The sequence below is a fragment of the Manis pentadactyla genome, chromosome 5 (genome assembly GCF_030020395.1).
Source record: "Manis pentadactyla isolate mManPen7 chromosome 5, mManPen7.hap1, whole genome shotgun sequence".
Classification (NCBI taxonomy): domain Eukaryota; kingdom Metazoa; phylum Chordata; class Mammalia; order Pholidota; family Manidae; genus Manis; species Manis pentadactyla.
The window spans coordinates 57,751,993-57,773,950 of record NC_080023.1 but is presented as its reverse complement, the minus strand read 5'-3'; the positions used below and the strand labels follow the sequence as shown (position 1 = coordinate 57,773,950).

General features: G+C 35.9%; 1 protein-coding gene across 1 annotated transcript; it reads right to left on the bottom strand.

Annotated features, from left to right (window-relative positions):
* Window positions 1-13,896: 13,896 nt before the first annotated feature.
* On the bottom strand, window positions 13,897-14,980 carry CABS1 (calcium binding protein, spermatid associated 1). Its single transcript, XM_036878963.2, is given in 4 exon segments — window positions 13,897-13,977; window positions 13,979-14,012; window positions 14,014-14,224; window positions 14,227-14,980. Coding segments are annotated over 4 exon segments (1,080 nt in total).
* Window positions 14,981-21,958: the final 6,978 nt, after the last annotated feature.

Genomic DNA, 21,958 nt, shown 5'->3' with positions numbered 1-21,958 from the left:
AATGTTTATATGGAGAAAGACATTTACATTGGGCAAAAAAATGTTGATAGCTTTTGGTACTGAAGGCTGAGTAAACCTTGCTTTGTATGTGCTAAACTATCCTATTCTCATTGTAGATTAATACGTATCTAAAAGACAGGGAACTGGAAGCATGGTTTTGGGGTTCACAGATCTATTCCTATTGAGTGACTAGCTTTCTCAACATTTTCTTAGGTTGTCATTAAAAAAATACTTATACCTCATCAACTCCTTGGACACAACTGACTTTTGATTATGAATGAAAATATAAAATGATAATCAGAAATATAAATAAAACTTACTTCTTTGTGGCAGTGTCGCTTATGTGCACCAGCTGACTAAAATGAGAAAGAGAATATAAATATATATTAAAAAATTAGGTGTAGGGTGTATATGGCATTTTAAGAATACAGATTATAAGTTATTTGTGAGTGTAGTATGTGTTATTACTATGGGTTAGGGTTTCTAAGATGAAATACAAATTTAGAATTTTGGGTGTCACTTAAGGACCATCCAACAGCGTAATGAGTGCATGGTTCATGGGATAAGGAAGATCAGTTTTTGTGGTGGTCTTTAAGCAGAGGGTTCCTCTCCCTCTGCTTTCTCTTGGATGGGTTCCAACCAGTCTGCAGTTTCTAGGTAGTGCTAGATTTGGCTCCTTTTATCATAACTACTATCTACTCAGGGCCAAATCAGGAGGAGATGGATCATCATGGAACCAACATCATTATGAAGTTGGTGTAAGGAAAAATATTTTTTGTGGGAAAGAGAAATGGGTGATCCAAAGAGCTTTGAACAATAATTTTTCACTACATGAGAAATCCTCCTTGCTAAATTTTAGCATGGGACAGCAGGTGGAGAGGCAGTTCCTGTAGTTAACAGCGCCCCTCGGGCACTGGTTGTTCATGAAATGATACTGAATTATATTTGCAGCAATAAGGTTTAGACAGTGTGACTTTCCTTTAGATAATGAGACTTAGGTGCAGGTGTTAAATAAACATATCTAAAAATGTTAGAGGATATCAAGCTCATGCTCTTGATTGGAAGTTATATATTATACCTAGAATTTCTTAATTTATTTGATCCAGTGAGGTCTTTTATGTAGTTGCAAATTTATCCTAAAGTGTTCCTTATAATCAGCTTTCTTCTCCACACATCTTTCTTTTTGGGGAGTCTACCAAAGACTAAATGTTATTCAGAAATACTACTGCAGAAGTAGAATCAGAATACACAACTTAAAATCATGACACTACAGTATTCTACTTACATGTGTTGGGAATTCTAAAATCTACCAATATGTGGAAAAAATTGAAGAAAAATATTTATTGCATTGCAAGGTTAATAAAAGATCACAAAGTAAAATTAAGGTATTAGGCAAAAAAATTAAAACAAGGTGTATGTAGTATAAAGTTAAGTTGACGTAAAACAGTGAACTGAATGAACACTTACTTTATGATTAAGAACAAAGAAAATAAATATATGAAAAGATATTTGATATTTACCGAGAAGCAAGCAGTCAAAGTCAAAATGACAGCAACACAAATCAGAGCCTTCATCTTGTCTTAGCGTTTTCAAAAAATAGGCAGCAAGAGATGCTTCACTGGTAGTGGGAAAATAGAAGAAATGCTATTTTGTTTTTGTTAAATTTTAACAAAGGAAAAACATTTATGCATGTGAAGGTACATCTTTGGTATATATTATATCTATGGCATAATAAAAAAGTTATCAAATTAATAAGGAAAATATTGAGTCCAACAAATTTGTGCAAAGGTTAAAAATAATGGATTTCAGTAACAATGCAAATAGTAGATAAAAATGTAGACGAAAGTTAGTACTTGTTTCATTGTCAAGAAAACATAGAACTTCCTTTTGAGCTACTATTTTATAATCACTGAAGAGTTATTTTAGAAGGTAAAACCAAAATATGGTCTAGATTGTGTTGAGGCGGATATCCTTGTACATAGAAATTGGTTCTATTAATTGAGATAATTTTTTTGGAAAGTAATATGGCAATATGCAAAAGAAAAATCAAAATGTTTGTATATTTAACTTAAAGGATTTCAGGCTTGGGAACTGTCTTTGATAAGTTAATCACTAAAAACTATTTTAGGTGTTAACTATACTGTTACTTATAATTAAAAGTATATGAATACTGATAATCAAGAAGACTGTAGAAATTTGAAAAATGCTTATGTTATAATGATAAGTTGAAAGTTTAAATACTGTGTTGTATGTAAGTTATCAAAATAGGTAAGGATTAAATACTGTGTTGTATGTAAGTTATCAAAATAGGTAAGGACAGGAGGATGTGAGCAAAAGTTAAAATAAGTGTGGCATGATGGTTTATATGTGGATTTTATGTTACTACAAAATTTATGGCGCTTTGTTGATTTTATAATTTAAACACATAAAACAGACCAAGAAATTGTTATTAAAATGGTCTTCTGTCTTTGATTTTGACCTTACATACTTAAGACTCTAGACAAAAACTTTTAAATGTTAAATTACAATTCAAAAATGTATATAGGTAGAAATATGAAGTATTTATATTAATCATGCCATCAGTATTATAATCTATGAGTAGCTTTAAAAATTTGACATTTCTGCTAAATTTTTATTTGATATTTCTAGATTCTAAACAAAAAAACCAAACCAAATCTAAACCTCTCCAACTGTAGTTCTTTCTCATAAAACTTATTATAAAATTTCTTTTCTTCATAATTTTGTATTCATATATCATAGTTCAGTAATGGAGCAAATTTTTTTTTGTCTTTGTTCACTTAACTAATTCCTTTCACACAAAGAAGAATTAATGGCTATATTTATACTTACAAAATCTCAGATTCAAATGTGATTGCTTTTCTAATCTAAAATTACAACATTGAAAACATGATAGCCATACATTACTAATGGAGAATTACGATGACTTTATTTAGTATGGCATCTTCTTGTGATTTTAAGGGAAAGACCACTGAACATTAGTTATGAGCTGAGCTTGTGTTTCCAAGCCCTGGTCACATTATTTAACCTACTTGAGGCCCATGTTCTACTTTTAAAAGGAACTGATTAATTTATTTGATGAAATTATCACATACCAATACTTCAAGAGAAGACTAGGAAACCAGATTAGCTTGTGTATGTACATCACGTGAAACTCTCACAATCTCACTCAAAAATAAAATATTTAAATATTTATATGCCCTTCTGTGGGTAAAATTGCATTATTTCTAGAATCTGTCTCCTGGCCTTAGTGCATCTCCATATCAATAGCTGATTACAAGGGGGAGCAAGGGCATATCTGGACCAGAGAGGTTGGGTGGGGTCCCTTTTTGCAGCCAGGTCGTGAGAGACATGGGAGAGCAGAAGTGGATGACTGCTTGTTGGCAGTAAATGGGTCTCTCCCACTTTATTTCTCCCTTGGACTGATTTTGGCTTCAAAGGTAATTTGCCCCAGGCTGGGAACGTATTTTCCCCTGGAGTTACACCTTCCTTAAATAAAAGAGATTAATAGAATGTAAATGTCCAATTAATGCAAAATCAGGCCCAATCATTTCTTGTATAATTTAGTAAAATTGATATTCCTGACACTGAAAACAGTTTCATTTTTATAGGTACAAAATATTTTTATAGATATAAAACTAAAATATGGATTCATGTCTAAAAGAAGCCACTTTAAAGCTTTAAGGGATTCCAGAGGGTAAAGCTATATTTTATTATCATGTTTACTGAAATTACTAACATTTTACTAATAAAAGTAATAGAACTTATAGGTTGATGTATTTGTTAAAACGTTTCCACTTTTAAAAAAATTTATGGTATTTTCTTTTGAGGGCATTGTCTGTTAGAACTCTGTGGAAAACAAAGTTTGAGGTCTCATAATAACTACACTAATTAGAAATAAGATATAATCAATCTCTAAGGAAAAATCGGTTTAAGTCTTTAAAATTTTTTAAATGATACCGTAATAAGGGCTCCGCTTTCTGCTCCTCCAGCAATCTCAGCCTTACTTCAGCTTCTGAACTCTGGAAGCTGGAAGAGTACAGGCAATTCAGGCCTTATAAAGGATTCTTTTCTCTCCTTTATCCTTTCTATTTGGTCCTATTGCTAAGCAAAATATTATTAGTAGTATTATTTTAGCATTTGTTTCTGGGCTAATCCAAACTAGTTCCTGAAGCAAAAAAAGAAGCATTACAATCTTCAAAAGTTGACATTTTTCCTTTTCCTTTTTGTCAGAAATATCATGGCTAATTACCTGTGCATTAGAGAAAGTGAAGGCTTAATCTATAATTTAAAGATAATACTTTGATTCCATTTTCTTTCCTTTATTCCAAATGTTTTCTTAAAGAACTTGACATTTCACCACCAAAGCAATAATTTTTGAAACTTGACAACAAACCCTAAACCTCTTAAACATTTACATCATTAAAGTTGTTATTTGCAATGTTCGCCTTGCTACATTTTGCTGATATTGTGGCCTGAGCTGGTAGAAAATATTTGAAGATGGTAGCTTCTTTTGTGTTTTTAAGATAAAGTACTTCATTCCTAAAATTCTAGAGATTATAAAATCATGATCAACTTAAACATTAGTAATTGAAAGGAAGCTGCAAACATTGTATCCTTTTCTTAGTTTTCTGGACACAAAAATGAGAGAAAGATAACTAGTGAATCAGTTTGAGATCACTCAAAGTACATACCACTAGATTAATAATAATTCTTTAATTAAATTATAACAAAAGAGATATTGTGCACGGCAGTAATTATCTTGCTCAGAAGAAATATGCCAGTTATTGAACAATACAAAATGTGAGCATTGTAATAGTTTGACATTTGCTTTGATGTCAATAAATTTAACTTTCCATGAAAATGTCATTCATCAGCAGAAATATAGGAAAACATGTACTTACATGTGAAGGCCTTCTGGAGTGTAATGGGATTTGTGATGCTTTTCTTTCAACTTAAGTGTTAATAATGGTATATCTTTTTGGCATTAACTCACCCAGTAATGAATGGAAGATCAGATGAGGACTTCCAGACTTTTTATCCTAGAGGTGAATTTGAGGGTGCTGAACACAAGAGTCTCCTTGATTATTGGTAGGTCAATTTGTTCCTTTAAAAAATTTTTTTAGTATAACTTAATTGCAATGAGGACAACTAAAAATCTGAATCACGATACAGACCTAGATCTGTGTGCTTAGAAAGTAATGTACAAGAAGAAACTGAGGCTTGAGAAAATAACTAGCTTATAGTTTCAAAAGCCAGTATTTTTTTAATGCAGTTTATTCTTTCCCTTGCACCGAGATAGTTTTAAGTATGTTTAACTTCTGCTAAGAGAGTTTTTGATTAATACTGTATGTACTTGTCAGATCACTATGTTGCAAACCTGGAACTAATACTGTATGTCAACTATTGAATAGAAAATTATTCTTCGGCAACAACACAACAAATTATTATAGCGAGTAAACTGTAGGTAGAGAGACTCTGTCTTAGTTATTTCTGTGTATCTATCAACCAGTAGATTTCCTGGCATAAATTTAGGTGATGAATAATGTTTTTGACCAAGTTAATAATATGAATGTCCTTTCCCTTTCTGATTTTGTTGTAAATGATATCTAATCCAAAATTCTGTAGAATGAGGGAAAATAGGAGGATTCCAATGCACAAGAAGCTTGCTCTCATTCAAGAGAGCCAGCCAACTTGGCTAGGAACAACTAATGACTGGGGATGATACTAAAGTTATCAGATTTCTACATAGAATTTCCATGTCAATGAATTTATGTTGTTAAGCTTGTGTTTATTTGATTAGCATTCTCATTAATAGTATAAATGGAATACATTGATAAGTATTGGTCTATATTGATGATTATTTTTACTGATTCCTGATACAGTTTTTTGTCTGCCTGTTTCTTGCTGTACTGTTACCAGCCCAACTCTTACTTTTTTACTAAAATAATCTTTCTAAGACACAACTAACATATTAAGCCCTTGCTTAAAACTTTTGATGCCTCCCATTTTCTACATCAGTATTTCCCAAACTAGGTTACCCAGAGCATTAGTTCCTAGAGCCATGAAAGTCTAGTTCTATGAACCCTTCATATACATATTCTCATTTAAAGACTTCAGGATATTCGCCACAACATTTCATCAATGCATTTTACCCTGAAACTCTTTTTTAGCTCCTGCAAACCCCCCCACATCCCCCTTAGAAAGACTATTAATTCTAGTGAAACTAGCTCAGGACATATGAGATGATAGTTAAGTGAAATTTTAACGTTAAATTGTTATACATGGCATGATGGTTAATTTTACGTGTTAAGTTGGGTAGGTTACAGTGCTGAGATGTTTGGTTAAACACTAGTCTAGCTGTTGTGAAGATATTTTATAGATTTGACATTTATGGTCATTGACTTTTAAGTAAAGCAGTTTATCATCTGTAACGTGGGTAGCCCTCATTTAATCAGTCAAGTTGCTAAGAACAAAAGTGAAGTTTCCTGAAAAGGAGAGAATTCTGCCTATAGACTGAAACATAGAATTCCCACTTGAGTTTCCAGCTTGCTGGCTTGCTCTGTGGATTTTGGATTCAAGATTGCAATATCAACTCTTACCTGGATTTTTAGGCTACCAGCTCATGCTGTGCATTTTGCACTCAAGTCTCCACAATCATATGAGACAATTTCTTAAAATAAATCCCTCTATATCTATCTGTCTGTCTACCTAACCATCTATCATTGGTTCTGTTTCTCTGGAGAACCATAACTAATACACATTGTCTGACACAATTTGATTATTTTTGTGCTTGAAAGTTTATAATATCAGTCATGATTTGGTGTATTTTTACCATTCTCCTTCAGACCCACTGTGCTCTAAACTTGCCTCAGTATTATTGAGACACCAAGTACTTTTATGCTTTGATCTTTGCCCTTGCCCTTCCCTTAGCTTGAAACCAGTGATCCCCTTCTTGTCCTGGTCAACTTAAATTTGTCTCCAAGTATCCAGGTCATACAATCCTTCCTCAGAGAGGATTCATAGCCTAATAAATGAACTCATCATTCCCTGTTTCATATAATTCATTCATTCAACAGATGTTTATTGAGCATCTACTGTGTTCAAAGCTCTCAGAATTGAGCAGTGTACAAGGGTAATATGATCTCTTCCCTTAGGATGAGATGATCAGTTCTGTTTACTCAGGACACTCTAGCTTATGCCTATTGTTTTAGAGTCATTATTAATAGTGCCCCCTTTCAGTTTCAGAAATGTTCTGGTTTTGATGATAAATCATGTGATCTTTGTAATTATCAAATATGCAATCTAGTAGGGAAGATAATCACCAAGTAGGTGTTATAGGTTGAATTTTGCCTTTTCCCCTATCCCTAAATATGCACGAGTCAAAAATATGTGACTTTATTCAGATATGAGGTCTTTCCAAATGTAACCAAGTTAAAATGAGGTCATACTGGATTAAGGGGCCTCATCCAATGATGGGTGTCATTATAAAAAGAAATCTGGACACAGAGGCACATGAAGAGAACATCATGTGATGAGGGAGGCAGAGATTACAGTGATGTGTTTATAAGCCAAAGAATGTTGATTGCCAGCAACCACCAGAAACCAAGAGGAAGCAAGGGAAGAGCCTTCCTTCAAACCTTCAGAGAGAACATGCCCCTACTGACACCTTGATTTCAGACTTGTATCCTTCAGAACTGTGAGGGAATAAATTTCTGTTCTTTTAAGCCATTCAGTTTTTTGTAATTTGTTATAGCAGTCCAAGGAAATTACTACGACAGGCAATTTCAAAAATTATAGGTGTCACATAAAGTCATATAATGTGTACTATGGGGCAACATGATGTGGAAGAAAAAAGGGGCCTCCATGGTTGGAGGAAGTGACATTTAGGAAGTTCCAGGATGTCTCAGGGGGAGCATAGTATGTTCAATGGTCCTGAGACAAGACAGAGCTTGATGCTGTAAAGACACCAAAAGGAGATCTTTATAGTTAGGATTTAAGACTGAAAAATGACAGTACCCTATCATTTGGCTGACACAGATAAACAATGTCCTGTTTGTGGAGAACTTACAAATACTATAAAGACTTTGAACTTTATTCTAAAGTTGGTGGAAAGTCACAGCAGCATTTTGGGTGTGGAGAGATGGGAATAGCATGACAATTTGTGCTATAAAATGCCACTCTTGCTTGATAAAACTTGGGATAAAGAAGTGGCAGTGGGAATGCAGGCAAGTGAACTGCTGAGGGCCAAAAGGTGAAAATGCTTTGCTGGGTGTGGGGAAGGAGAGAGAGATGAACGAAGGGGGACACCCAGTTTCTGATTTGGATAACTGTGCTGATGGTATATTTTGCTGGGATGGAAACTATTAGAAGAGGAGAAATTGGAGGGAAAGAGAATGCCAGTTTTAATTTAGACTTCTGTTATCTTTGAGGTGTATGTGGGAACCAAAAAACATACCAGTAGTGTTGTGGAAATAGACTGCAGATTCAAACATTTATTCATGTATCGTTTACTTACTCCAAATATGCAGCAAGTAGAATTGGGCAATGCACATATTCCGCATACACAGTGGCCCAATTCCCCAGTCTTGTTCATACCTTGAAGTTGCAAATGTTCTTTAATGCATCCTCATGTAGAGCATCTCTTATGAGAACTGTCTTTCTTTATGGTCAGGGAGCCTTTGCCTTAAAACGGGACCCTCTCTCTCTGTCTCATTGTGATGGGGAACTCTTAATGACATGGAGGAGAGTATTATGTCACAGGGTAGGGGCGGCTGTGTGTAAGGGATGCAGTGTGTATTGTGCACAGGCACTAAATTAGGACACAGGGGAACTGGGACAGGGCTATCTTGGGTCAGTGGGAGCTATACATAGGATTATCTTTTATGAAATAAATACAATGAAGTATTGTTAAGTGGTGTTATTGAAGAATGTATATCGTGAGTGGGGTACACAACAGGTCATCATGCCTTGGGGTGGTTAGAAAAGAAAACACTTGAGGTGAGTCTTGAAGGATGATTAAATATTTACCACAGGAAACTGCAGAGTTCTAAGGGCAGCGGCTATGCTGGAGAAAGACTTGGAGTTGAAACAGCTTGGGTTCTTACTCCTTAGATGCCTTGATTTCAACCAACAGAAAACTCACCCCATTTAAATAGTGTAGAAAATTTATCATCTCAGGTAAATAAGCAGACCAGGTAGGTCTTGATGTATGATGTGACTAGAACTCAGTTCTTCATATTTCTTGGCTCTTATTTCCTCAGTATTGGCTCTATTCTCAGTAACCTGCCTTTTTGTGATCCCTAGATGGTTCTAGAAGCTCCTGGCACTACATGTTTCCAGACTGAAGTTTCTTTCAGAAGCTTGTGGCCAGGAATCTCTCCCCTTTGTTCTGACTGGCTTATGTGCTTATTCTTGAATGACCTGTGGCAAGATGTACGGGATCCAGAGAGACTAGCTCACTGCTAGAGAGTAGGGTTTAATTTCATCTAAATCATACATGTGTGAAAGGGAAGGAGTTGTAATACAAAGAAAATTTATTTGGATTACAAAGAAAATTTTGTAGGGGATGGGGGTTGGAAGCTAGGTCAAAAACAGTGGATGTCAACCACATTAGGGAAACTTTAATTCCTCTCATTTCTTCACTTATACCAATTTATTGAGTATCTACTATCTACTAGGTATTCCTTAGCTCAGTAGTCAAGAGTCCCAGATCTCAGAGAACTTACATTTAATGTTTTTATGATAAGAGTGTAGTGTGTGAAGGGGAGCAGAAGGAAAGGTGGGCTATGGGCCGAGGAAGAACATGTAGGGCTTTGTGTACTTTGCTAAAGAGTTTGGACTTTATCATAAAGATAGTAGGGAGCCAGGAAGGGCTTTAGAGGAGAGATGAATACTTAGGGGCATAATTAATTGGTGGGAGACAAGACTAGGGGTGGAATGGCTGGTTACAAATTCATAGGCAGGCTTAACAAGGGAGTGGCAGTGGAAATGGAGAAAGGGGGAGGGTTGTGATAAGTCAGTAGAATGATTTTTCAACAGTTCACACAAAACAGAGTGGTTTTGAACTTGGGCTTTGGAGTTGTGTTGATCTGGAGAGCTGAGGTTTGCCACATACTAGTTTGGTTATTTTGATCCATTGACTTTTCTTAGTTTTTACTTTGGTTGTGTGCAAAATGACACTATCCCAAATGTCCACCCACTGTATGCCCCAAACTCCTTTCTATGACCCTCACTTTTTAGTGTATTTGGGAATATAGATTCTGTCTTACCCCCATTTCTTAATTCCATGTCTCAGCTATTTTTCCTGAGGCCCACCAATTCCTTTATTTCCTGAAGAATTGCAGTATTCAAGACCTTGTTTCTTTCAAATGTTTAATGACATTTCAGGGTATGGAGAAACTGTACTTTGAAGTCACAGAATTTAAAATTGACTGTTAAGCACCCATCTTTGAAAAGTCTGTTGTCCACAGACAAGCAGTAGTCTCGCTGGCCATTCTTCTTTCCTGACTCTAGCCAGTTGCCAACACACTCTGTTCCTCCTGTGTTGGCCTAACCCCATCCACAAATTCCTGTTACCTTGTGTAACAGAGCACATGGTCTTTTTAATTGTTTAACTGTTCCAGTTCAGTTTATGCCTCGGGGCCTCATCTCTCTCACTCAAAGGGGACTATGGAGCTATTTTCCTAAACACAGTCCCAGAAAGAAAGCATGGTTGCAGTTTGTAAAAGAAAGCTTTTCAGCTTGCTACCTTTCTCAGTACTAAGGTGGTTTTGGGGATAAAATGATCAAAACCTTTAATAACTCTCAAATATATTCTGAATAAGATCCAGAATATTCAACAAGTACCACATGAGTTGTCTCTTGTCTACCTTTTCAGTTTCAACTTGAGTCATTTTCTAGCGGGTGGCATGTTCCAATCACATGGTCTGTTCATTTCTTTGAGAAACGTACTGCATTTGTAGCCTCAGTGTTTGGGGCATGTTGTGTTCAACTGTATCCATTTTTCAAACTTCAGCTAAAATCTCACTTTCTCAGAGACAATTTCCTTGAACTGAAATCTGCAGTCTGTGGCTATAGTCTCTTACTATTTTTGTTTGCTATCACAGTCTGTAGTTAGGCATTTCTTCATGTGTGATTGAGATTATTTATTGTTTGTTTTCGGGAGTATGAGATTTCCTTGAAGGCAGGGGCTATGTCATTTTGTTCACTAAAGGTGTCCACAAGGCTTCTGTGGTTCTTGGAACATAGCAGGTGCACGATAAATATTTATAAATAAAATAATTAGTGTACAATACATAGGAAAAAATAAATACTGATATTTTTATTAGGCATAGGAAGTTAAATGTTGTCTCCCAAGTTTTCTGGCTGATGGTGTTGACAGTCATTCATTCTCCTGGTGTATACTTTATATTCTGGATTTCATGTGTTTAGAAAATGCATGAAAGCACAGAGAAGCCAAATCACCTGCAGTTCCTGCCTAGAGATAGTCACTGTGAAGGTAATGTTATCTGTCTCTGTCTACATGTATATGACATACATATCACTGTATAAATTTCATTTAAGATTTAGTGTGATTATTTCACCTTTGTGATTAAAAACTGATAGACCATTTAAAAGATGCATACTATTGCTTCATATAGCTGTACAAAAATGTAACCAATCCCATGCCACTAAAATTTTATATTGGTTTTAGTGTTTCTCCTTTGTAAAAATATAAAATCACATTCTTGAATGTCTTTGGCAATATCCTTATGTTCTGGAGGAAGACCACTTGGTTTGAAGCCTTCTTTATGTTTAACTCTTAAGGCTTGAGCATGTTACCTAGATTATCTGACTCAGTTGCTTTATCTGTAAAATGCTGTAATAATGTTCTTCCTTATGGGACTGTCATGAAGAGCAAATGTTATTCTAAATGCAAATATAATAAAATCCATAGTAAGAGTTAAGTAACTGTTAGCTACTTGCATCATGATCTCCAATTCTTAAGAAAATTTTTTTCTTTTAAAAACACTTTTAAGTATTTTTAATGTTTGTTACATATTTTGCTAAACTGCCTCCCAGAAAGGTTGAAGAAATTTTCATTAGCCAACAAGTATTTATAATGATCATTGCCATTTGTCGAATGGATAAAAATACATATATGCTTCATATATATATCTGTAAAATATATGAATGGATAAAAATATATCTACATTATATATTTAATAGTTTCACTTTTTGAGTACCATAATCATTGAATATTTTTCATATGTTTAGTGACAATTTGTGTTTTGTGTATGTTTATTTCTAGTGCCCATTAAAATGCTTTCTCTATAAGAGCTCTTCATAGAAGTAAAGTAGTAATCTTTTCATTGCCATGGATAATGAAATTATTTTCCACAGTTATCATTTGCTTTTTAATTTTATGTTAATTTTTTTGTACAGAATTTTAGATATTCATGGTATCAAAATTATCAACCTTTTTTTGTCATTTCTTATATGCTTAGATTCTCAACTTCATTTGGATAAATATACATATATGATTCTATCTAAGTCTTTTGTATGGTTTTATTCTTAAGCGTTGGGTCCATGTAGAATTTATTTTAGAGGGTAGTCTTAAATAACACTCTAGTTTAATTTTTTCCTCAGTACTCAATTGTTATAGCAAGATTAATTAACTAACATATCCCATGGTTTTGAAGTCTGCTTTATCATATACCAAATTTTCATGTTAAAATGTGTTTTTTGGTTTTAACATGTTACGATAATTATTCTAGTCTATTGTCTATCTAATGATATAAATCTCTCTCCCTCTACCCCATGTACAATTTGTTATTCATCCAGTGTTTTGGCTTTTAAAAGAATTATATAAAATTATGTGTCTCTACAGAATAATTCTATTTTTGGTGTCCAGAACTTACTCTTCACACAAAGGATTTTCATTTTACTTTAACCTTTCCTAATTTGAGAATTCTGTACTAGAATATCAAACACATCTACACACAATAAATCAGTTGCCATCAAAAAGATTTATTGAAGGAAAATCAGCAAAATGAAAACAGACCCATTTAAAAGTCTATGTCAGAAAAGAAGGAAGATGTATCCTTGAATTGCTAACCAAAAGCATAAGAAGAGTGTGGTATCAATGCTTAAGACCTGAAAGAAATTAACAAAAATTTAGGAAAGAAATTTTAGAGAAAGAAAATTAAATCGATTCTTATGTTTTACACAATGTTGTATTTGACAAAGGTACATGTTTGTAAATTATCATTTTGCCTTAGTTCATATCCATTGTGAGCCAGGAATCCTGTGCTATTTCTTACATTTCTTACATGTGGGTGCTAAACAATTACTAAATAGCCCTAATTCTTATACGAGTGAGGATTGCAAATATATTTTTTAGTAGAAGAGAATAATTGGTTGCATACTAATGAAAAAATCTGTTTAGAGTAAGCACTTTAAATCTTTTACTACTACAGTTTTTTGGAAGGATGTTAATTTGATTTCATCATCTTTTTAACTCACAGAAAAATATGCTATTAAGGGTTAACTAACGTGACATACATCATGAAATGTAGCAGCAAACGAACTTATTTATTGCTCTTCCATCAAATCCCTGAAGCCTGGGATTGAAGGCTTTATATTAACTTAAGTAATGAATATATCTCAGTTAAGCATGATACTTGGGGAACACTTGTACTGCTGTTTTTTAAGTTTCCATAAATATATTCAGTTGCATGACCTCTGTTCCTAAACAACTGCATTGTCTAATACTTGCCTTCAATTCCTGCATTCTTTCATTTCTTGAGATTTTTGCTGGCTGAACAAACTACTCAGGTATTAGAACTGGCTTTCTTGGCAACTGCACAATTCTGCATGGCACCTGTTTCGTTGCTTTCAAATCAGGAACTCATTTGGCTCTTCTTTCAGTATTTTAAAGACCTCTGTTTGAGCTGTAGAAGTGTCTTCATTGTGGTTTGGCAATATCAGGATCAGGGGTAGTTCTGGAAACTGTCAGTATCCTTAGTTACAGTTTCTATTCTCTTATCTTCAGACAAATCTTCTTTTGTTGTAGCAGGTGAATTTTCCATGAGGTTCATAGCTACTCATGTGGAGGTGGTGAAGTTGTATCTGGATTCAACAGCAGTAACCAAAACGGGATGGTTCTCTGCTTCATTTACAGTCTCTCTCTCCACCCAAACACTGACTGCATCCTAGGAATAACTTCTGGGTTGTCTTTGTCTCTTTCGACAATGGCAGTGAGTTCAAACAGAGTGATGAACATTTCCTCATCAGGGTCAGCTAATTGTGGCACAGCATTGGGAGAATCCTCTGAAAGAATTAAGTCAATTTCAGTTATTTTCTCTTTTGTAAAGGCGGTCATGTCTGGAATAGTGTTGAAGTTTTTTTCAGTAGCTGGACAGATGTCAGTGTCAGGAATAGATGAGTCAGTGACTGGGACAGCTTCATCAGCGGTAACACTGGGTTTAACTGCATACATGAAAAGGTTAACATCTGGTTCCTTTTCCTCAGCTGGAAGGTCAAGGGTGTCACCAGTGCTGACGATGCCTTCCTTTAGGGTGCCTGAGACTGTAGACACTATTGAGGCATCTCCATCCTCTGCATCAGTGATGTCCAAGAGAATATCTTCCTTTGCTGTGTTAATGGATAAATCTATTAAAGAAACAGTAGCAAGTGGTGATGAGATATTACCAATTTTCACTGGAATGAAAGTCTCCATAGTAGAGTCATTAGCCCCGGAGTATGTAGTGCCTGTCAGAGTGGTAAGTTCTGTCAGATGAGTTGATGACTTAGTAATATGGAACTCAACTTCTGCTCTTTGTCTTCCGTTTGGAGATGGAAGCTTGCTGCCTGTAGTTGAAAAATCATTTTCTAGCTCACAGTCATTCGCTGAAGTGACATGTTCTCCTTCTGAAGTAACAGTTGTTTCTGGTCTAGGAATACATTTTTGGCAGACCATCTTCAGCCACGGGGGAAAGTGGCACCACGCACGCCCACAGGTCTTTCGCTGGGCCGAGTGGAGTCCCCAGGCAGGAGAGGGGTGCTCATCACAGCGGCTGAAGTGCGGGTCATCATGCTGATTGTTGCATCAGCCCCCCACGCGGCCAGGGACACTGGCTCTCCTCGGAGGCTGTGTCTGTGCTCTGACTGGGCGCCTACTTGCAAGTGTATTGATACTAAATGAAAAGACAATGGAGTCCTCTCTGATTATGAAACCAACATTTACAGCCAAATATTTTAATTGCAGTGAACTGGGGATTTACAGTGTTGCTGTTTATAAGGGGTGTGTCTTGCAGTATGGAGCTAGTGTCCCTCGAAGCAGACATAGCAAAGTTGCCAGGAACCTTGTGGGTTTAGTATCACTGAGGGAAACTCCAGAAGCCAGAAGGACATTAGCATCACCTTTATGTTTCATTTCTTTCAAGTAAGTAACCATCTTTTTGAAGGGAAGCATCTTCTCTTGAGATTCTTGGTATTTAAATGTCTGAGAAATATTAATGGCATTTTGGGCAGTGAATGTATCTGCAGAAGGTAATTAGGTAGCAGGAATTTCAGTTAGTCCACTTCTTCAGAGAAGGAATTCTTATTTTTTAAGCAGGGATAATGAAAAACTATTGGCCTTTTAGGGTCTTTGTAATTTTCTTCTTCATTGTAATCCTTACTTTTTCTTGAATTAACTTGAAGAACAGTGAAAATGTCAAATTTTGTAGGCTTGATTTCTCTAGGAATATTTTCCTATAGAGAGTATTATTTCAATCCAAAAGGAATTTTCTGGTAGGGAGTTGGCGTAAGTCAACATTCATCCAGAAACAAGATCAGGGTGTGGAATAAACTGTATTAGCCTTTAGAATTATATCCTCAATTTCAGAGGAAATTTTTTCTATAATGATGTTAGTTATATCGGTCATCAACATTTTGTTATCATCCTTAAGGTTTAGTCAACTAGATAAAAGGAGATTGTAGTCTGGTGTTAATGTCTCCCCAGTGGCATTAGAAGAAAGAATTTTCAGATTTAGATGCAACTAAACCTGAAAGAGGACAGCCAGAGCAGTGGTTTCCATCTCAAGGACAAATATTTATTCTTCATTAATAAGGATTCAGCCTCAAAGTTTACAGTGTCTTCTCTAAGTTAATTGGCCTGGTATAGATTTATCACCACTCTCTGTAGAAATATCAGATAGGTTTTAAGGTGGACATTTTATTTTTTTTAAAGGTATGGGCAGCTTCTCCAGAAACATTTTTGCTTCAAGGAGATGGCACTATTGAGGCCTCTAATGTCTTTATTGATAAATACAATTCTGTCAGCCTCAGGGACAGGGAAGGGAGTCTCAAGTTAGTGACAGACACAGGTTCTTTATTTCTAAATAGAAATACTATTGTTTCCAGTGGCAATAAAGGAAATTACAGGGTAAAGCCATTCCCTGAGTCGGTTAACTTAATGAGAGTTTTTGAAATCCTCTCCTTTTTTTCTTATCATCTGTTTGTGAAACTTAATTCAGTATAAGGCATGCTATAAACAGAAGATTTGGTATTCTTTTGGGGGAATTTTTTGTGTGTAGAAATAGGGAAAAAGGAAGATGTTAGCTGTATAAGTGATAGAAGTTATTTTGCAATCCTCAGAATATGTGAATAGAGTTAGAAAAAGGGGCAAAATACCCATGAGCATTGAATCCTTGGTAAGACATGTCAGGTGAAATGTTGCTATCTAGTTTATAATTTTACGATTACTCGTGTGGTCACACCAACTATATTTCTGCTAACATAGCTGTGAGGTGGAATCACATTGCTTGTGGCATAATGTTTTTCTCTTCTTTGGGGAATATTACTACCACAGCTTGTGTTTTTTAAAGCTCGACCTCAAAAAGGACACCAGATTGAGAGTGTGCATCATCCTTCAAAGAGTGAAAAATCCTGGTGGGACTGCTGGCGTTCCGGCAATCTGGAGGATGGAATTGGAATCATCTGCTCTAGGGAATAGCATATACTCTTATTTGACCAAAAGATCATTACCATAAAAGATATTAGCTGACTTAAGGACAGAGGATCAGAGTCTATAAGTTTCACTCTGTCTGAATAGTGGTTTCTTCTGTTCTTGTAGTTGTCTATTACACTAATGGGAACCTTTTGCTTTTTCTCAGTAAAGTATCAAATTTATATCTGTTGACATGTCTCTTAGGGTATGTATCTTCCATATTTCAGCAGCTATAGCAAAATTTGCGTGGTAACATGTTTTACTTGCCCTACATTTTGAGATGTTTGGCTCAGTGATTATGCTTTCTAAGTAGCGACTTCTGTAGGTCCATGATGAGAGGCTTTCTTTTCTTTTTTTTTAAAGTGAAATAGTAGAAATTGCTGACACATGGGGAAAATTTCTCAATAAGCCTCCAGGAGTGTCTTCTGGCACATTTATTATTTTCAGGGATACTGACTAGCAGATACAGACTTTGAAAATGCCAATATCATAGTGATATCTATCACTGAGACTTCCTTTGCATGGAGAATATCTTGGGATTTATCAGAAAAAATGTCATGGGTAATTTTGAAAGAATCAACTGAGTCAAGTGATGTCTCTTATAGACAACAGAGTTCCTATTTTAGAAAGAGCCTTATGTATCTCCAGATTTTTAAGTTTACTGGAGAAACTAGAGCTATTAATCTATATGGAGGTGATTATAATCATTACTGGAATGCAGTTGTTGCGAAGTTTAAAGTTCAATATCTTCATTCACAAAAGCATTTCCACTTTCAGAAATAGTGAGGAAATTGAGAGGAGCAAGTAAACTTTGAAATTTGGTTATATCAATAGCCAAATTTTTGTCCTTTTCCCCTCTGGTGACTGGAATGTCAGGTGCATGAGTAAGGAAATTATAAAAGTAGGGCGTGTTGGCCTGTGGGCTGGCTGTTTCTTTGTTTTCAAAGAAGGTGGCATTTATGGCAGGGTCAGTCATGACCTTTATATCTGCTTGTTTGTAATAGGCTTCTCATTATTTATCTTTTGTAGTAATGTTTTTATCTGTGACTAAGAAAAATCAGCCCTAAAACAAGTGTTTACTTCAACCTCTTTTTTAGCTTGTGGTAAAATGGAAATTTCTTGAAACCTAGGTGATATTTTTTCTTTGTCCAATGATGGATTCATATGTGGCATCTGTGTTTTCTGAAGTTTGAAATAGTATTTGTTGCTCTGAGATTGGCTCCGTTAAACTCAAGCTGAGAATTTCATTCTACCAGGGAAATGATTTCCCTGTAAGGTGACGATTTTTCTTCAGTGGGAATAACAGTAATTGCTTCCACTGGGCACGTTGGAGATCTCAGTCATGGAGTGCATCTCCTGAAGAACAGATTCTGGGACTTCTTGGGTATGTGAAAGCTTGAGTAAGCTGTTACAGGGACAGTGTCATAATCCTTATAGGTCAAGGCGAGAGCCTTTGGGATCGTTTGCCTATTAGTATTTTGCACTTCTGAGACAAGGCCTTCATTGAAGTAAGGTGAGTCTGTAGACACAGGCTCCGAGGCTGTTGATACTAATATCGTTGGGTAATAGAAGTTCTCACTTTGTACAAGTCTGGGGACTGCAGTTTCTTTAGTAGGAGTCTTAGTAGTTAGGATAAGAGTTTCAGGTAGTCCCCTAGATGAGGGTCTTACAGGCATGGCACTCTGTGATGATGGAAGGCTATAAAGGCCCATGTTATTTTTATTTAGTGGAGGTAGCAGAAATGTTTGGCATATTGGTAGACATACTTTTCAAAGGATGAAAGAAAGCAAGAGCTGTGTTGATTGCAGCTCCTCTGTTTTCATTCATATGGGAGATCTCATCACTGGGAGGCTGAGCTGAAGGAAAATTACTCAACCTTGAACCAGATACTGCAGCTCTACCTGTTCCGTCTTCAGTAAGGTCAGGTATACTGGATGTGGTAGCATCTGCTCTCCTGGGTGTAAGTGTCTTATAAATGGTAGGTGATGTGTTTTTCCTGAGGAAATTAGCACTGTTTTTTAAAGCAAGGTTAGTAGTATCAGTTGTGAATGATCTGCTGTCAACTCTGGGGTTTGTGTCTGGAGAAAGGGAATACTTGATTATGGTATTTCCCAAGTCCAAGTCTTCAGACAGAGTTATGGTGTCATCATCACCATTTATGGTGCTTTTTCCCATAGATGTTTTGTCAGAAAAGCTAGAAGGAAATTTCTTACTGGCAACAATTAGGAAGTGAGCTTTGGATCTATGAGGTTTGATATTGACATTAGTATTGGAATCTTTGAGAGCAATGCCATCAGTGTCAAAATTTTTGTTTTCCTGTCTAGAACTCATATCTTGGTAGTTTTTTTTAGCTTTGAACTCTGGGTGTATTGTTTTGGATAGACTGTCTGAAGCAGCACCTGTGGTATATAGTGGGTGAGACACAGTTATCTTGGGGGTGTATATGAGTGTACTCATTGTCCTAAGTGAATTATTTTCTCTGTCCTCTTACTCAGAGGCATGCTTATCTGAGACATATTCAGAACCACTGTCATTGGACATAATAGTTATATGGTCGACATATGTTGGAGTGATTTGCCTGCAGAAGAAATGTCATCTATCCTTTCTGAAATGTCTTCTGTAAAATAAACATCTTTGTATTCAGGAACTGTCTCTTTCTCTATAAGATCTTCATGCCAAAATACATTCTCTTTAAAAGTACTTGCCATGTCTTCTTCAGAGGTGATAGGTGAAATGACAATGTCATCAGACGGAATAATTATTTCCTCAGGTGGAATGTTATAATCAATACTTTTTGTCATATCTTTTCCCATCACAGTAACAGGAAGAAGTTCAGGATATTTGGAAGTTCTCATGGATGCTGTGAAATCAGAAGGAGGAACAACTGGCCTCCATTGTAGATCATATAGTCCAGTTGGAGTCTTTGTGATGGACCTTCCTATGTTAGTGACTTTATCATGAGAGGCAGGCCTAGATGCTTCTGGAACAGTTAATGTGGAATCAGCTAAAAGGATTCCTTTGAAGTTGGGAGGTACTTGAGGTTTGAAGGAAGTAGTATCAAATTTAGCAGTGAAAGAATTATCCATATTATTGTTACCCATGGATAGAGGACTGTGCTGAGTTGCTGATGGGAGGATTTCCCCCATAGTTGGGATGAAATCTGCTGTACTTGTAAAATGACTTGATTCCAACTTAGCAGCAGGATCTTCTTGATCAAAAAGATTTGCTATTTTCCTTCTCTTATAAACTCTGTTTTGAGAGTCTTTTCCAGGGGAAAAGGCTTTCATCATTGCTCTCTGAGATTTGTAATGATTTTTGCGAGTCCTAGGTTTATGATTGAAAGGAGTATCTTTATTCAGAGAGAAAAATGAATCAACTTCACCATCTTCAGTACCATCTGAAAAAGTAGTTGATCCAGTTGGAGGAGCATTCCAAGCCAATGGATAGGAATGAATGTTACCATTAGTTATTACGATCTGCCTCCCTGGAACATGACCTCCATTAATGGAATCAGCATATTCAGTTCTTCTCTCTATCACTTCTGACCTAGTTATTAAAGACTCAGGCAAGGAGTTATCTGTCATTAGATCAGAGTTTTCAGGGTCTTCAGTTAAGGAATTCGGTGGCAATAGAGGTGAGACTCCTTTAGAGTTAACATTGTCTTCTACAGGGAACATAGCATCACCTTGTTCATAACTGCCTTCAGTAGAATCAGCCACAGTGCTGGCTGCCATATTCACTGATGAGGAAAAGATGGAAACTCTGTTGTTTGCTTCCCCAGTATTTTTACTGGTGAAGAGATTATCATCATCAGGAATGACATTGAATTCAGTCAAAGGGCTAATGTTGTTTTGTGAATAGGGTTTATCTGCCAAGTTTGGTTTATGTTTATTTGCATCTAATATGGCTGATATAGTGGTCTTTGCTTCATCTGGGACAGCATTATTATAAAAAGCAGAGGAGATGCCTCTCCTTTTCAGTTGGTCTTTATATTCTATGGGATTGGTGGTTACAGCAGGATCAGTAAAATCAGTTGTGAATATCTTGTTCTCTCCCAGTCTTGTCATTAGTTCAGTGTCTGCAATAAATGGATACTCCATTCTTTTGCCCTTAGGAAAAGTGATGATGCTGTTATCTCCAAGTAGAGAACCATTTCCCATAACTGTTTCATCTAGAGACCCAGGTAAAAATACTGAATTTGAATCAGTTAGAGAATAAGTCATAAATCTGGGAAACTTAGTATTAAAATTGACAATAGAACTTTTGGGAAGAGTAGCATCATTGTCAGAATTTTCCTTTATGGGGGTGAAGCTTTGGTGTTCTTTGGTGGTTCTGATATAAACAGGAGATCCCTGGGATAAACGTTCAGAGACTGCAGCACTGACATAGGGTGATTGAGACTTGAATACATTGGAGCCACTAGTGAGTGTGGTCTTTCCTATAAAAGGACCATTTCCATTTTTCATTAGTTCAGAGACATAGTTATCTTCTACATACTCAAGAACATGGTCAACAGGCACAGTAGTTACTATATCCGCATTATTTGCACCTGCTAAAAGAGTGTCATGTGGCTCTTCTGAAATGTTTTTTATAAAAGGAACTACTTCAGTGGGTATATCTCTCTCTATAAAAGTTTCATCTGCAAATTTGTTGTTATTAATAGTATTTTTCATGCCTTTTGTTGAAACACTGATTGTAGATAAAATCATGTCTTTGTCAGATGGAGTATTGCTTTTTCCAGGTGGAATGTTGTTATTAGTCTTTGCTGTGGTGTCTTTTTTCATTTTGATAACTGGATCAAGTTTAGACTGTCTAGTTGAACTCATGAATGTTGTGAAATCAGGAGGAAGAAGAGTTGATTTCCATTGTGGTAGGTCATGTGTCTCAGAGGGAGCGTTTGCAATGGTCCCTACTCCGACAGCAACTTCAGGATAAGAGCTTTGATGATTAGACTTAGATGCTCCT